Genomic DNA, 17,304 nt, shown 5'->3' on the forward strand with positions numbered 1-17,304 from the left:
TCCACCATATTTTGTAAACTATAAACTAGTATGTAAATATAAAATTGTTATTACTCCTGGTAGTTATGCTTTTGTCCCTTTGTATCTTTTTAGGCGGGCAATCAATATCTAATGAGATTAGACTTTTTGGAGTATCAGTAAACTGGAATTGATCTTTGTGGTGTGATAGCTCTGAAGGTTCAAAATATGTGAAAGTCAAACTTCTTGATTTCTGGAGTTCCAAAAAAGTTCCCTACCTGGAGCCATTATATAGTCTTGGTTCTTGGGCCTAAAGTCTTCTTTGTTTAAAAACATATTATGAGTTAAAAAAAATTTTTTTTTAAATTTTAAAAACAATAATACAGTTGACCCTTGGACAACATGGGTTTGATCTGCATGGGTCCACTTATATGGTGATTTAAAAAAAAATATTAGGTCTTCCCTGGTGGCGCAGTGGTTGAGAGCCCGCCTGCCGATGCAGGGGAGACGGGTTCGTGCCCCGGTCCGGGAAGATCCCGCATGCCGCGGAGCGGCTAGGCCCGTGAGCCATGGCCACTGAGCCTGCGCGTCCGGAGCCTGTGCTCCACAACGGGAGAGGCCACAACAGTCAGAGGCCCGCGTACCGCAAAAAATAATAATAATAATAAATTCTATAGTATTGCATCATCTGTGGTTGGTTGAATTTGTATATAGCGAGGGCAGACTACAAATTATACATGGATTTTTGACTGTGAGGAGGGTCAGAGCTCCTAACCCCCATGTTGTTCAAGGGTCAACCATATATGTGTATTTTGCTTAAATTTTTGGAGAGTACAAAAGGATTTATAGTGAAAAGTAAATCCCTGACCCCCATGTCGTCAGTTCTTTTTCCCAGAGGCAATGACTGTTACTAGTTTCTTGAGTATCCTGCTGGAGATATTCTATACATGTGTATATGTCATCAGGGTAAATTCTGACATTCATATGTAGAAGTATCTTAGTAGTATAACCTAAAATAATACTACTGTTGAAGGTTATACTCCAGTTTTTATTATGTTTTTGTTACAGACATCTTTGCTGATTTCATTCATTCAACAGATATTGCATACCTATTCTATACCAGATGGTGTGCCACGTAATGGGAATGAAATGGTGAACAAGACAGGCATTCCGGCTTGCTGTCATGGAGCTTACACTCTATTGGAAGAGGCAGTTATTAAGCAAATAATTATACTAATAACTAAATATAGCAAAGATTTAGTACCTGCTTTGTGCAAAACACTATGGACTTTCTAATTTATTTCTCATAACAGCCCTCTAACATTGGTACTGATATTATTTTTATTTTATAAGTGGAAACTGAAGTATAGAAAAATTAAATTACTTGCTCAAGATCACACAGCTAGTAAGTGATAGAGCCAGGTTTCAAACCCAAGCAGTCTGGCTATATAGATCTTGCTTTCTTCCTTTACCCTAATGCAGTGGTTTTCAGTGATGGTTTGGGGATCATCCCTCAGGGAGGTTTGGAAATTTGCAGGGGTGTGTTTGGTTTCAAAATAATTGGGAGGGTGACACTGAGTTTAGTGGATGGAGATCAGGGATGTTAGACATCCTGCAGTGTTAGGGACATCCATGTATATAGTAAAAAGTTATTCCACATCTTATGTCACTTTCAAATGTCCCAGAGCATTTTTCTCGTAGGTGAAAAATGTGTTTATGATTATCTGAGCCTAGAATCAAATTTGTTTTACATATAAACACACAGTATTATTATTATTATTTTTTTTGGGTAGAGCATAGTAATCATGTAAATCAAGAGATGTGGTTTCTTTATTTCAGAAAGTTTATCAAGAGTTGGTCACTATTTTGGAAGGTCATATCACAGACAGCAATGTTATTCATGGTATTTTTATCAACAATAAAATACCTATATCTGTCTATATTTGTAATTGTCACATTCATAGTCTTATTTAATATCATGCCAAAGCATTTATATGTTAAAATTGTTTTATGATAAATTTTCTTTTTTATTATAGCTAGCACATTATTTTAAAATTTACATGTGTAAGTTGCAGTAGCTCTGAATTTCATTTCAGGAAGGATAAGGAGGTGTTATAAAATATTTACAATAAAAAGAAGGTATAAAAATATCTTTAAAGAAAAAAATTGTATGGTGACAATTGGGAAAGCTGACTGAGGAGCACACTGGGGATTCTTATAGTAATCCCTCATATTTATGTATGAATGAAAATTCCCGTAATGTTTTAGAAAAAGGGTATTGGGTCTGATATGGTTGAGAACTGCTGCTCTACTGTCTGCCTCAGAAATAGTCATAGTTTTGATAAGTGGTATAAAGAAGGTACTGGATTTTAGGGGAGTAGTGTATAGTGAGGAAATACCTAGCCTGGGAGATCAGGGAGTGCTTCCTCAGGCAACTGACATTTGGACTGAGATTTGAAGGATGAGTAGTTAACTAGATGGAAAGGAGTAAGAGCATTCCAAAGAGAGGGACCAGCATAAGAAAAAGCCCTGTGGGAGGAGCATGTTAGGTGGGAAAAACTGAAAATACCATTTTGTCTGGTGCACAGAGATCAAAGGGGAAAGTAGCTCAAACCTATGTAGTACACATAAGCAAGGATCATATCAGTGGGCCTTGTAAGACTTGTTAAATATTTTGGTTTATGTCTTAAATAATTGGATGCCATTGAAGGGCCTTTAAAAGTGAGGGACTGAGGCATGAAAACATAATTGTGTGTGAGAAAGGCATTTTCTTTGTATGGTTGAGGGACTCATAAATCGCATGTTTAGATGGAGGTGAAATTGAAGTAGACTGGAATGCTGAGCCACCTCATGGTGGCTCAAGAGTCACTCAAACCCCAGCAGACTTCATCACTAAGCCTAGGGCCTCTTACTCCGTCACAGGATTGGGGAGTATGTCTTCTTTGATCAGCCCCACCTGCTTGACCATTGCCTGGAGTTAGTCAAACACAGTGAGGGCTCTTAAAAGTGAAAGCATGGGAATCCAGTTCTGGTCATGACTAAGCTCCTCCTGCAGATAACAACTATTAAATCTGGACAGAAATGCATAAAACAACTAAAATCACGGCAGAGTTACCAAAAGCAAACAGATTCTGGAAGGTAATTGACACTTGGGGAACAGAACTACAAGGCGTGATTTCTCATTTTCATGGCCCCAATTTGTACCAGGTAGGATGGTTAAAATTCTGATAGTAAACTGCTAGTCTTTGTGATCTAAAGAACCAAAAATAAGGCTCAAGACAGTCACAGGTGTTGGAAAGTAAGAGGAGAATCCTGGAAAAAAGAAACATCTAAATTCTGTGAATAAACTCTACCCAAATCTTGGCACACTGTTGAGAACTATGCATGCGTGGAGCAGACTCCAAGAAGCCCAGCTCAAGATAAAAGAACTGAATCAAGATCTCATCTACCTGAGGAACAGAGTTTTCAGTTTGAGTCAACCAGTTTAGATACTTACTAGAACAAAAATAAATAAAAATTAAAATCAACACTCTTCAAAGGAATATAAAGGAATCCAGAGTCTCCACAAATAACAGTTATGTTTGTTATTTAATTTAACAATTAAATATTTACAATAGTCAGGATATATTCCAAAATTACTCATGTACAGAGAATCAGGAAAATGTAACCTATTCTCAAGTTAAAAGACAATCTACAGAGACAGACCCTAAAGTACCCAAACGTTGGGATTAGCAGGAAAAGATTTTAAACTTTTATAACTATTTATTAGTAAAGGAAAGGAAAATGATGCAAAGGAAATGTGCTCATAAAGAATGAGTATGAGGGCTTCCCTGGTGGCGCAGTGGTTAAGAATCCGCCTGCCAATGCAGGGGACACAGGTTCGAGCCCTGGCACGGGCAGATCCCACATGCCGCGGAGCAGTTAAGCCCGTGCGCCACAACTACTGAAGCCCGTGTGCCGTGCTCCGCAATAAGAGAAGCCACTGCAATGAGAAGCCTGCTCACCACAACGAAAACCCAACGCAGCCAAAAATAAAAATAAATAAAATAAATTTATATTTAAAAAAAAGAATGAGTATGAGATTAAGAAAAGACCAAATAGAGGTTCTAGGACTGAAAAATATAATTTTGGAAATAAATTAAACTAGATGAGCTAAGCAACAGAATGGAGATGACTGAGGAAAGAATCCATGAAATTGAAGGTCAATAGAAATTCAATGCGAGGTACAGAAAAAGAGTAGAAGGAAAAAAGGGCCTGAGAACAATATCAAAAAATCCATCACACATAATTGGAATCCCAGAATAGGAGGAGAAAAAATGGGGAAGAAAAAAAAATACTTGAAAATATAGCGGCTGAAAATTTCCCAAATTTAGTGAAAGGTATAGATTGACATATTCAATAAGTTCAGCAAAACCAAGAAAAGTAAAGACAAGAAAACCTCTAGTTTATAAATGAAGAAAACCGTGACTGGATTTTTCATAGTCAAACTGCTAAAAGCCAAAAATAAAAGGAAAAATCTAGAAAGTGGCCCAAAAAACCCCAACATGTTATATACAGGGGAGTAATCATGGAGGCCAGAGTGAATAGAGAATATTTAAAATGCTGAAAGAAAAATCTGAGAACCCAGAATTCCAGATTCAGTAGAATAGCCTTCAAGAATGAAAGCAAAATAAAAATATCGTCACATAAAACCAAGAGAATTTGTTTCTAGCAGATCTGCATTACAAGAAATGCTAAAGGAAGTTCTTCAGGCTGAAGGGAAATGAAACCAGATGGAAACTTGAATCTTTGTTAAGAGAATGAAGAGCATCAGAAATGGTAAATATCTGGATAAATAGAAACTTTTTTTCTTTTAATTTCCTAATACTATCTATGATTGTTTAAAAAAAAAGCATCATCTTGTGGAGTTCATCATGTATTGTAGATATAAAACATATACCATAGATCATGGAATGGGAAGTGGGGGTAAATGAACCTGTATTATTGCCAGGTTTCTACATATTACGTGAAGTGGCATGTTACTAACACTGAGTACAGTGTGAAAATGATAAGGATGTATATTCTCTATCCTAGAGCAACAACTGTGGAAAAAAATGATGCAAAGAAGTATTGCTAAAAAGCTATCAGAAAAATTGAAGTGAATAATGCAAAAGAAGACAGAAACAGAGGTACAGTCAAACAAAAAAATAGGAGATTAAAAATAATAAAATGGTAGACTTAATCCACCCATATCAGTAATTTCATTTACTTTAGCAGAATAAACGTTGATTCAGTGCATAAAGACAGATTGACTAAAAGTAAATGCCAAAAGATATACCTTTCAAACAGCATAAGAAGGCTGGAGTGGCTATATTCATATTAGATAAAGTAGATTTCAAGATAAACTATATTGCCAGAATTAAGGCGGTTATTTCATAATAATAAGAGGGTCAGTTCGTCAGGAAGACAGTCATGTATGTGCTTAATATCAGAGCTTCAAAATACATGAAGCAACAATGGATACAATTAAAGGAAGAAAGAGACAACAATCACAGTGATTTTAACAATTTTCTCAACAATTGATAGACATCTAAACAGGCAAAAAAATCAGTATAGATGATGATTTCCACCTAACAACTACAGAATACACTTTTTTCCCCAAAGGTACGTTATAGGCCAGATGCTTGTCTGTAAATCAAGTCTTAATAAATTTAAAAGGGTTGAAATACTACAAAATATTTTCTGTGACCATAATGGGATTAAAGTAGAAATCAAGATGTCAAACAGAACCCTGCAAATATTTGGAAATTCAGTGAAACTGGTAAATCGATGAGTCAAGGAAGAAATTGTAAGAGAAATCAGTAAATAGTTTGAACTGGATGATGAAAATACAGCATCTAAATCTGTGGGATAACTGTTATAGCCAAGAGGAACCTAAGGAGACATGATGATTAAACGTATGTGGTATCCTTGTTGAAATTCTGGAAGAGAAAAAGAATACTAGGTGAAAAAAGAAGAAACAGTATGGACTTAAATTAATAATATATCAATATTGATTTATTAATTGTGATAAATTATTATACTAATATGAGATGTAAATAATACAGGAAAAGGGGTGGGCTATATGGATACTCTCCTACTGTTTTTTGCAACTTTTCTGTAAATCTTAAACTATTATAATTTATTTAAAAGTGCTAAAATATTTGTAGGACACAGCTAATGCAGTTCTTAGAGGGAAACTTATAACTTAAACACCTTCTTTAGAAAAGTAAGGTTTAAAGATAATGAATGAGCTAAATAAAGTTCTACCTTAAGCTAGTAGATGAAGAGCAAGATAAACCCAAAGTAGATAGAAGGGAAGAGATAATGAAGACAATAGAGGAAATCAGTGAAATAGAAAAAGACAACCAATAGACAAAATTACAAAGTCAGGGTTGGTTCATTGAAAAAAATCAACAATATTGTTGAACCACTTGATAGACTGATAATGAAAAACAGAGATAACACAGATTAGTAGTATCAGAAATGAAAGGGATCACTACAGATCCTGTAGGATAATAAGGGGATATTATAAACAACTTTATGCCAACAAATTTGACACTATAAATGGACAGTTTCTTAAATGTCAATGTACTAAAAATGTCAATGTGCTAAAACCTGAATAAGCTTATATTAAAGAAATAGAATTAAAGAAAAAAAAAGAAGGGTTTCACTGATGAATTTTATCAAGTATTTAAAGAAGAAATAACGTCAGTCTTATATAAACTTTCAGAAAATAGACAAAAGGGAAATACATTTCACGAGGCCAAAACCTGATAAAGGTATTACAGATTGAAAAGAAAATTACAGGGACTTCCCTGGTGGCTCAGTGGTTAAGAATCCACCTGCCAATACAGGGGACACAGGTTTGAGCCCTGGTCCGGGAAGATCCCACATGCCTCAGAGCAGCTAAGGCCGTGCGCCACAATTACTGAGCCTGCGCTCTAGAGCCCGCGAGCCACAACTACTGAAGCCCGTATGCCTAGAGCCCGTGCTCTGCAACAAGAGAAGCCACCACAATGAGAAGCCCATGCACTGCAACAAAGAGTAGCCCCCGCTTGCTGCAACTAGAGAAAGCCCACACATAGCAATGAAGACCCAACGCAGCCAAAAAAAAAAAAAAATTATATAAAAAAAGAAAATTACAGAACAGTGTGTCTTATGAACATAGACCCAAACAATTCTAGGCAAAATATTAATCAGTCATAATACATGATGACTAAGTGACCAAAGATAGATGGATAGGTATCTGATAAAGCAAGTACTGTAGAGTAAAATAGTAACCATAGAATCTAGGTGGTGGGTATATGCGTATATGGTAAACTGGGTGTGGGATATTCACTATAAAATTCTTTAAATATTTCTGTGTTTGAAATTTTCCAAAATACAATATAGGGAGAAAAATCAAGGGAATATTATGATCAGGTTTGCATTTTAAAGAGATTACTTCTGCTGTAGTATAAGGAATTAGGAAAGTACAGGATTACCTGAGAGTAGTTTGAGAGGGGTTGCTGAGACCACTTAGGAGGATATTATACAGGTATACTTTTTAGGCTGATAATTTCAAGGTGAGTTTGAGCCCTGGGAAGTTTTTCAAGCTCTTGGAATACTGTACTTTTTTTGAACAACAGCTAATTTTGTCTAAGCATATTTTTTACTGTATTGCTGGGATTTGGGATACATCATTGCCACATGTACAGTATGCACGTGAGCTTTTGACTTTTGACATTTACAAGGATATGAGATTTTTGCAAATTCCAAAATTTGCAAATACCACTACTTTAGTAGCACATGAATTCCTTCTTAAAATCTAATAAAATATATGGTGACCTTTTCAGAGACTTAATGATTTTTTAAATACAGGACAAAGGCATTTAGAAAGCTGTTAACATAAATTAAAACTGCTAAAATAAATGCTTTACTGTAATACTGTGGTATGGTCACCCATGAACTTAAAAGGTTCTATAAAAAGAAGAGTGAAAATGATTGTTATTATAGTCATACTTGTATAAAGTGGATGAAGATTATTGAATGTACTGTTAGCAATAAGATGCACGGAGAACAGCAAAGCTTTTTGAGAAGAATAGTGAGCAGTTAGTAAGGCTCACTCAGCTTGCATTGATTGTAATTCATGTCAGAATTTTACATTACTGTGTGGATCTTTGGGGTTGCTTGGAAATATATATAAATGATATGTTGAATACAGGAATGCCAACTTTTTAAACTGTTAAATAATTGCAACAAGCTACCCAGTTAAACTTTTAAAACAGTGTTTGTATAAGCTGTCTTTGGGCTTATGACTTACTCTGTTATATGATGATAACTTTTGCTAGTATTTTTATTACCATGTTAGAGTTGGCATTATCCCAGTTTCTTTCTCAGTTATTTTTCCCTCTAGGACATAATGCTTCCAAGTTCCAGAATTGAGTAAAATATTGGAACCTGACCGTAGTTCTGATTCTGAGGTAAGGAATCAGACTGTGGTCTGCCCTGTCCATTTCCTTGCCTGGTGATGGGCAATATGAACAGCTTCATCTGTTGGATGCTTGACTTTTGATCCCTTTTCCTGAGTCACAGCCTTAACTTCCTGTCTTCGTTTTAGCCCTATGCTTACTAATAAAGAATAAAGAGTGGTGTGTGTGTGTGTGTGTGTGTGTGCGCGCGTGCGTGTGTATACACATTCATATATGATCCTGGTGAGTGTTATGTTAGGGCAGATAATATAAAAAGTAGGAATGCTAGTGAGTAAAATGCATATGAACTTATGCTCCATCAGAGATACTGGTTGGATGCAGGAAACCACCAATCACTTGCCTTGGGGAACAAGAGCCAGCCAGAATTTAGACCTAGTAAATAGGACAGGTACCCAGAATAAGCCTTTGAAAGTTGTGGTTACAGGTTCATATGCCCCAAAATACTTCTTGACCTCTGTTGTCAGCTTACTAAAACTCCTTCCTTAGCTAGGAGCTTTGAAACTTTCTGGGGAGTCCCACTCAGCAAAGTGAGGACTTTTCAGAAGTGCCAGTCATATCTTTGTTCCATAACCTGGGCAACCTAGGGGTAGTGACAAAAACTTGTTGTATCACTGAACACTGTCTCTCTGTTGCCCTGTCTTGCTCGCCAGAAATCCATCAGTTTTTTGTCAGGATTAAAGTGGACAAGTTACCTGTGGAATTCAGAAAAGGGATACTAATCTGAGTACCACTTCCCCCACCGCAGCAAACCAAGAATTACGCTTTTTTTCTTCAGTGTTTTACAGTATATTATCATATAGAGTCTCAGTTGGCTTTAATTATGTCAGAGTTCAAATATCTTAAGTACTATGTGCTTATTGTAACCAGTGTTATAGGTATATGAAAAGACAGATCTCTTCCTCATGGTAAGGTCAGTGAGACCAGACGTACCTACCATTAAATAGCCTTCAGAGCATGATGAAGTACAGAATGGGGTGTCTGGAGACTAATGCAATAGTTCTACTCTGCCCACACAACTGTATTTCTTTTTATTAGTAAGCTGTGTGGGTGATTCTGATGTACTGCTTGGATTTAGAACTTGTTCATTTATTGGGGGCAGGAGTCAAGGCAGGAAACATTAGTGAGTATAGCAGTTGGGTGAAGGGAGAAGAATACATATAAGGTCATGCAGGTTTATCACACTGAAGAGTAAATAACAATTGTTTTTCCTCTTTTAAAAAAATTTTTTTATTTTATTGAATTGCAGTTGATTTACAATGTTAGTTAATTTCTACTGTACAGCGTAAATAACAATTAAAAAATTGAAATCTGTCAGGACTTGGTGACTAAATATGAGAATCTGAAAGAAAAGAATCAGTAATATGGTTTTGCCTATGAGAATGATAATTGTATTAATAGGATAGTAATTAAGATATTGAGAAAAGATACTTATTGTAGGATTTTTTAGACTTACGACTAAGACATATCACAGATATTTCTCACAGTTATTTGGGGAAAGTTTGAAAGATTTCATAATGGGTATATTTAAGTGATATGGGGGAAGATGTAAGGTGGTTAAAGTAAGGACAGCAGTAGTTGAATTGTTTTTTACACTTACTTGACTTGTATAATGTAACCTCTCAAGTATTTTGAGGTTGCAAAGTTGGATGGATGGTTTCTATTTCCCTGACTTCTAATCCTTGTTAAGACCTTTAAAGAAGACTGTGAGCTAATTTCAGTATTTCAGAAAACTTAATGGAAATTATATTTTTACCCAGTTTAAGGATGTACAAATTAAAGTTCTTTTGTCTTTAGCTGTAATCATATCAACTCAGTGTTTTTAAATACTAGGTCTTTCTTGATTAAATACTTTGCTAGCAGTTTACACTTTTTGATTTTTTATGAAAGTGAAAATTTTTACAGAAATGAAACTTAATATGTGCAGATTAGAAACATGGAGCTCGTGAAAAGAAAAAATAAATAAAAAGAGGGAGTCTGGTTAAAAGGTTGATAGAGAGTATTTTTATTGTATGACTTTCTTTATCCATTTACTACGAGTTGATGGCTTTATTAAATAGAAACACAGATGGTATTTTAGTGCTTAGTTTTCAATTGAGTAAATATATAAAAACCCCACAGCAACTGCTGTTGCTTGTGCCAGGAAGTCTCACTTTTTCATTGACTGCATTGCTTCCAAGTTTTTTGTTCCTGTTTTGCTTTAATGGGTAATAATTTGAAGCAGTATTAAAAACATTTCTGGATATATCATCTTTATCACTGATTTTGCAACTCTTAGAACGATGCTTGCTGAATGAAGTAACAAAATACTGCTTGCAAATAGTAATTAAAGTTAATGTTAAGAGATAAGGGAATTAAAAGAATAATTGTGCTTTGACACTTAGCACCAGAGTGGTTTGTGTTAATTTTGAGATTTAGGATAGGTTAGTAATACTAGAAGCATAAATAATACTATACCTATCCATAAAGGTATATTTCTTTGTTTTATTAGCTAGTTAACATTTAGCTTTCTCAATTGGTCAAAATTTTACCCACAATCTTGTTTTGGTGCTTTGTAATTTGTTATTGAATAGAATTATTTCAAACATTTAGTAGTGGTATGGAGTGGGTTGCAATAGCAAGGAAACTGAGTGACAAGAGAGGTAGAGAACCTTAGGCTTCCTTCTCATTGGTTTTTCCACCATGTTGTCTAAGGGTTAAAGATTAAATTAGGGCAGCTTATAACTTCATTACATCACAATTTTAAGTCCCATAAGGAACAAGCCCAGGCAAGGAAGCAGATAAATCTATTAGAGTCTGGTGAGTATGTGGAGGAAAAATAATTTTTCCTGGGGAGTAGAATTAAATTCTCAGGTAGAGCATCCTTGCAGGGATGCAGGAGGAAAGTATGGTAGTGCTAGAGGATTGTAGAATAGAGACCCTTCTGGTCTTAACCCAAACCTCAGTATTTATCCAGTTATCTCTGTCTTACATTTAATAACCTAAGATAGTTCTATTTGGAACAATTCAACAAATAATTATGGAGTGCCTACAATATGTCAGACACTGTTCTCAGTGCTAGACCTATACTAGTGAACAAAATATACAGAGTCTCTGTTCTTGTGAAGCTTAATTTTTAATTGGAGAAACAAAGAATAACAAATATATACTGTTAGGTAGTAAAGGATGCTTGTTTCAGATATTTCTTGCTGTTTAACAAGCTGTCCCAGTATTTACTGGCTTAAAACAGCTATTTTGTTTCTTACAATTCTGTGGGTTGAAAAAGGCTCATTTGCATGGTTCTTTAACTGGTCCCACTCATTGGCAGCTGGGCCTGGAGTGCCCAACATGGCTGTCAGATGGTGCTGGCTGTTGTTTGGGTGCTCAGCTGGGGCCTCAATTTTTTTCTCCTTGGCGTCTCCATGTGGCTGGATTCTAAGAGGCAGTGTTCCAAGTGTGCAAAGGCAGAAGCTGCAAAGTTTTTAAGGCCCGGCCTCAGAAATTGCATTGTCACTTCCATTGCATTTTATTGGTCAAAACAGGTCACAGGGAGGGAAAATAGACTCTATACCTTTTGATGGGTGGTGGTGACAACGTCACACTGCAAAAGAGCACGTGGGGTGGGAGATAATGTTGTGGCCATCTATGGAAACAATCTACCATAGTACTATTAAAAAGTAAAAAATTAAGCAGGTTATTAGGGGGATAGAAGAAATGGAGGGCAGGAAGTACAGTATTCTATAGGGGGTCAGGGAGGGCCTCCCTGATGAGGCAGCATGAGAGAGTGAGACATGAAAACCATAAATACATTTTTTTTTGTCTGAAGGATTTATTTAAATATTTTAAATGTCAGCATAACACAGAGAAAAGGCTCTTAAACCAGAAATAAGAGATGTGGGGTCCACTCTGCTGTGCCATAGGTACATCCTAAGGAAGAATATTCCAGGCAGAGAGAACAGGAAATATAGAAACCCTAAGGTGGGAGAATCCCTGGTGTGATCAAGGAATAGCAAGGAGGACAGTGTAACTTGAATGGAGCAATACAGGGAGAGTTATAGGGCATGGAGTCAGAGAATGAGAGAGAAACAGATTTTGTAGCCAGTGACAAAGGACTTTGGATTTTCTATGAGTGAGATGGGATTCTATTGGAAGATTCTGAGCAGAGGAGTTAAATGATCGGACTTAAATTTTAAAAGAATCCTGTTCTGAGAATCTTTGGTTGCTAATTTGAGAATAGACCATGAGAGGACAGACAAGAGTGGAAATAGGGAGTCAGGTCAGTAGGCTGGTGCCATGTGAGATGGTAGATATGCTAAGCAGTGAGGGGTGGTTGGATTTCAGATGTACTTCAAGGTGGGACTGGCAGGATTTGCTGATGAGGGTGGATATGGGGTGAGAAACTCATAGGGATCAAGGATGACTCCCAAAGTTTTTGCCCTAGGTACCTGGAAAATTGGAATTTTCCTTTACCAAGATGGGAAGACTGGGGGAGCAGGGTGGAGGTGAGGGAGTTGCAGGATTTGTATTTTGGGCTATGTTAAGATGAATCTAAAAAGACATCTGGGAAGAAAAGGTTACTAAATGTTACTTCCTCATTGCAGGTATGACGTTGAGTGCTTCAGATCTGGTCACTATGGCACGAGAACGAAAATGCATATTGTGCCACATTGTGTACAGCTCAAAAAAGGTAATAATAGAAGAGGGAGAATCTGAGGCTTTTATGACTGATCATTTTTTCAGAGACATCATATGGAATTTATAGATGGGTAAAAGCTTTTAACATCTTACTTATGCTTCTTTCCTAAACCTTAGTCTTATTTCACTGGTTTTTTTTCTCATTACTACCTCATAAAACCAGTAACTATATTATTAAACCTCTACCTGGAATTTGAGGATACTCAACAGTATGATAAAGAGAAATTCAGTTAGTAACCAGTTATAGAGAAAAGACATTAAAATTCAGGTTGAGATTATAACAACTTTCTGATTAGCTAAGGTAACAGCATTGATACGTAGCGGAGTTCTCTTTCTGCATATGCTTGTGAAAAGTGTAGCACAGCAGCAATGGTACTAATTATATCCTTAGAAGTCCACAAGGTGGGGATGTTGCTCAAAGAAAAACACGTTTTTAAGAACTAAAAGAATTTACCTTTGCTTTATGGAAATTGGCTGCAGTTTGTCTCACATTTTTCTTTTCTTTTTTTTCCCCTTTATTCTTGCTTTCCAAGAGTGCTGCTAGCTTAAATACTGAGGAATTTTTTCTCCGTGTTTTTAAGATGTTCTTGATTGTCATTGGAAGTTCAGAGAACTGGGAAGATTATCATGAGTGAGGTTAGCCAGCGAAGTCTGAGTAAACCTTGAAAGATGTTTGGGAGTAAAATGGCTTAAAAGAAATGGAGAAGAGATATTTTAGGTGGGAGAAAAATACATAACAAAGGTACGGCGGTAGAATGGAGTATAACAGTTCTAGGAGTTGGTAAGAAGGCTTACCTGATTAGAACAGTTTCATCTTGGAAGTAGTGGGGCCACAATTTGATTTGTAATTTAAGTGAAGATAGTTGATAAACAGTGTTGAGTGCTAGACTGAGGGGTTTGATTGTGATCCATCTAGTAGGCTGGGTTGAAGAATTTTTTTTTCCTATTTAGGATTTCTGTTAGTGATGGAAAAACCAGCTGAGATTTTAAAATCATGTTTAGTAATATACTTGCTGCCTTTTACAAAAGTAAAAGAACTGCTCTTCCAATTTTAAAAATTTAGACCAGAGTTTACTCAAATTTTCAATAAATAAAAATTCCTTATGGCTACTTTCAGATTAGAGGGAGATGGGAAATTGAGAAGGTATGAGATGTGTACTCAGAGGTGTGGTGTCAGATTTTCGTGGAGTAGCAGGCCCATCTTGTTATATCTCATAATTTTGCTACTTTAAGTCTTTTTGGCATTTCTTCTACTCTGGATTAAAACATGTTTCGTCTCTTCATACGTTTCCATGGGTCACAACAAAGTTAAATAAGGGCTGGGGTTATTTACTCCTGCCTTAGGGACAGCAAACTATAGGTTTTTAAGCAAGGGAATGGCGTGATTTAAATGTTAAGATATGGGGTAAGAAATTAACGGGATGGGTTAACTGAAAGGGATAAACTCAGATACTTATTTTTAGATAGACTATGAACAACTTATGTTGATGTGCTTTCCTCTAGCTTCCCAAACTAGTATTACCTTGGTTTCTCCAAATACACTGTGAAGGAGAAAAGAATCCAGGGTGACTGTGTATTACATCCCTGAGTATCCTGATGCTTATTAACTTATGAAAATCTGAGAAGCCCTGGAATTTAAAAATATTAAAATTTTTTTCTGTTACTCAGTGTTTTCCAAATTTGTTCAACCCCAAATCCTTTTTTTCTCCCTTCTTCCCCCTCCTTTTAACAACATAATACTGATGTAAGGAACTAAATAAAAGCTTGGTAACTCCGCAGGTATGCATTTGGAGCTGTGCCTGTGGATCTTTCTCAGTTATTTTGAAAACTCAGTTGTCTCATTATTTGCATTCATTCCTTACAGCAGGATGGAAGAGGATTTCACATTGTAAATTTAGAAACAGATTATTGAAGTATTTTAAGCAATCAAAAGTCACATTAAGGGAATTCCCTCGCGGTCCAGTGGTTAGGACTCTGTGTTTCCTCTGCAGTGGGCACGACTTCGATCTCTGGTCAGGGAACTAAGATCCCACAAGCTATGTGGAAAAAAAAAAAAATCACATTAAAACTAGTTTTGAATGATAACATTTTTTATAGCTGAAATAGAATACAGAATTGGTTTTTACATCAGAGAGAGTAACCTATTTCAGTGAATACTCTTTTGGTTAGGAATAGTTTCATTGCAAGAAACAGACTGACTTAAATTTAGCTCAGGAAAGGAGATTTGGCATATGTTAAATCTAATCCAAGGAAAAACTGAGCAACAGGAAACAAAAACTGAACAACAGCAAGCATAGAGATTTGAGCAGGTGTTGTATATTGTTCATGGATTTTTTCATTCTGTATCCTGTCACTAACTCGACTTAGTTTTCCGCTCTGTAAATGTTCATTCTGGTTAATAGCCAATCAGTTGTAGCTAGAAGGGGTCACATGTAAAACTATCCCTTCCGGATGAAGCATTTGTAGTGATAGGAAGGAAATGATGGTCATCTTCAGTAAAATTGCCATTAAAAGGAAGTGTTTTGAATCATAACACTGTGTATCACACTGTGTGTAGATAACTTAGAAGAGGTTGTTGTACTCTTTCTGACAAATGAATTGTATATAATAAAAAAATCTCAATGCACTAGATGCTTGCAATGTGACATGGTGTTTGAAATGTTGACTTTGGTGTCAGATCTGCCAGAGTTTGAGTCCTAGTTTCACCACTTGATAATCTGTGACTCTGAGAGGGCAAGACTAAATATTTTCACACTTATCCCTTCAATGCCTAGCTCTGTACTTGGCACCTAAGAAGCACTTGATAAATATTTGGTGAATAAACAAATGAGCTTCTCTGCATCCTTGTGTCCTTATGATGTTAATAATCCTCCCTTAGCAGTGTTTTGTGGTTCAAGTGAGAAAATGTTTGAGGCATTTAGCACAGGGCACAGTTAATAGTAATACTCAACAATTGTAGTAACCCTTTTATCATATTGGTAAACAGCCATTCTCTATTATGGCATACTGGCTATATATACTTTGTGTGACAGAGAGACAGACATTTGCAACTTTGAATTATATCTTAGTCCATGAGGGGTGTGTGCGTGTGTGTCACGCTTGCACTTATAAGTGGAAGGGGAGAATCTTGTATATTTTCAAACTTTTCATTGGAACCAAACAAATCAATTGGTGTGGGGAAGCGAGTGGACAGTGAAGGTGAAGCCATGATTCAACTGCCGTGTTCAAGGCATTTTTTGACCTCCCATAGGAAAATTCTGTTATATCTGTAACTTCTGTGAAGAATTGATGTATCCATCTGTTCATTCAACAAATATTAGTAACTGTATGTCAGGCCCTGGCCAAGACATGGGTAAGAGTCGTAACTAACTCTTGAGAAACTCTCAGTTGAGTGGGGAAAGAGGGTATGGTGAAAAGTAGCCAAGTAGTTGAGAAGTTATGTGATATCAGGCAGTTTGTTTTTTTTTTAAATAAACTTGAGTAAATTCCTTATATTGGGATAGAATTTAACATATTTGTTTATTATTTACTCTTTTGCCTCCTAAATACAATATACTTTCAAACCTTTTTTAAAAGCCACGTAAATAGGTCTTTCTTAACTATTGCTTTATTTTAAAATGAAATATGTCAAAAAACAAGCTAAAGAGTTACTTAATAAGGAACTGATTCCAATATTGAATTGAGAATGGTAACTGCAAACATGACTTTGATACAAGGAGCTTGAGCCCCAATTGTTGATTGAACAGGACAGAGGAATTTTTTTCCCCAAAGCAATCCCCCTTAGTTTAACCTGCTTTCTTTAATTTTGAAGGAGATGGACGAACACATGCGGAGCATGTTGCATCACAGGGAACTTGAGAACCTGAAGGGCAGGTATGGGACGGCTGTCTTCCGTAAACTTCTGGATGTGGGGGGATCTGAGGGCTGATGGTGCTTGTCAGCTTATTTTATAGTAATCCTTCATAAATGAATGTTGTCTTACGGCATAGAACTATCTTTTGGAATTAATAACAAGTACAATAGATTTTTTTTTTTGCCTTCAAAAGGGATAAATCTTTGTGCATCTCAAATGTGTAGAATTCACAGCAGCTCTAGCAAATAGATTACAATAAAGGTGGGTGGGGGGCTTCCCTGGTGGCGCAGTGGTTGCGCGTCCGCCTGCCGATGCAGGGGAACCGGGTTC

The 17,304-nt window shown here is 36.3% G+C and overlaps 1 protein-coding gene across 3 annotated transcripts in view; it reads left to right on the forward strand.

Moving 5' to 3' along the window:
• Positions 1–17,304, forward strand: part of ZNF106 (zinc finger protein 106) — a 62,927-nt gene that overhangs the window by 2,552 nt on the left and 43,071 nt on the right. For 2 of the 3 annotated variants that reach the window (XM_028495419.2, XM_007104871.4), the window contains exons 2-3: positions 13,028–13,113; positions 16,933–16,994. In XM_028495419.2, coding sequence (XP_028351220.1) covers positions 13,030–13,113; positions 16,933–16,994 — 146 coding nt within the window. In that variant the 5' untranslated portion in view covers positions 13,028–13,029. The remainder of the gene's footprint in view (positions 1–13,027; positions 13,114–16,932; positions 16,995–17,304) is intronic. The other variant, XM_028495420.2, reaches the window with a different exon arrangement.

This window comes from Physeter macrocephalus, chromosome 11 (genome assembly GCF_002837175.3).
Source record: "Physeter macrocephalus isolate SW-GA chromosome 11, ASM283717v5, whole genome shotgun sequence".
NCBI classification, from domain to species: Eukaryota; Metazoa; Chordata; class Mammalia; order Artiodactyla; family Physeteridae; genus Physeter; species Physeter macrocephalus.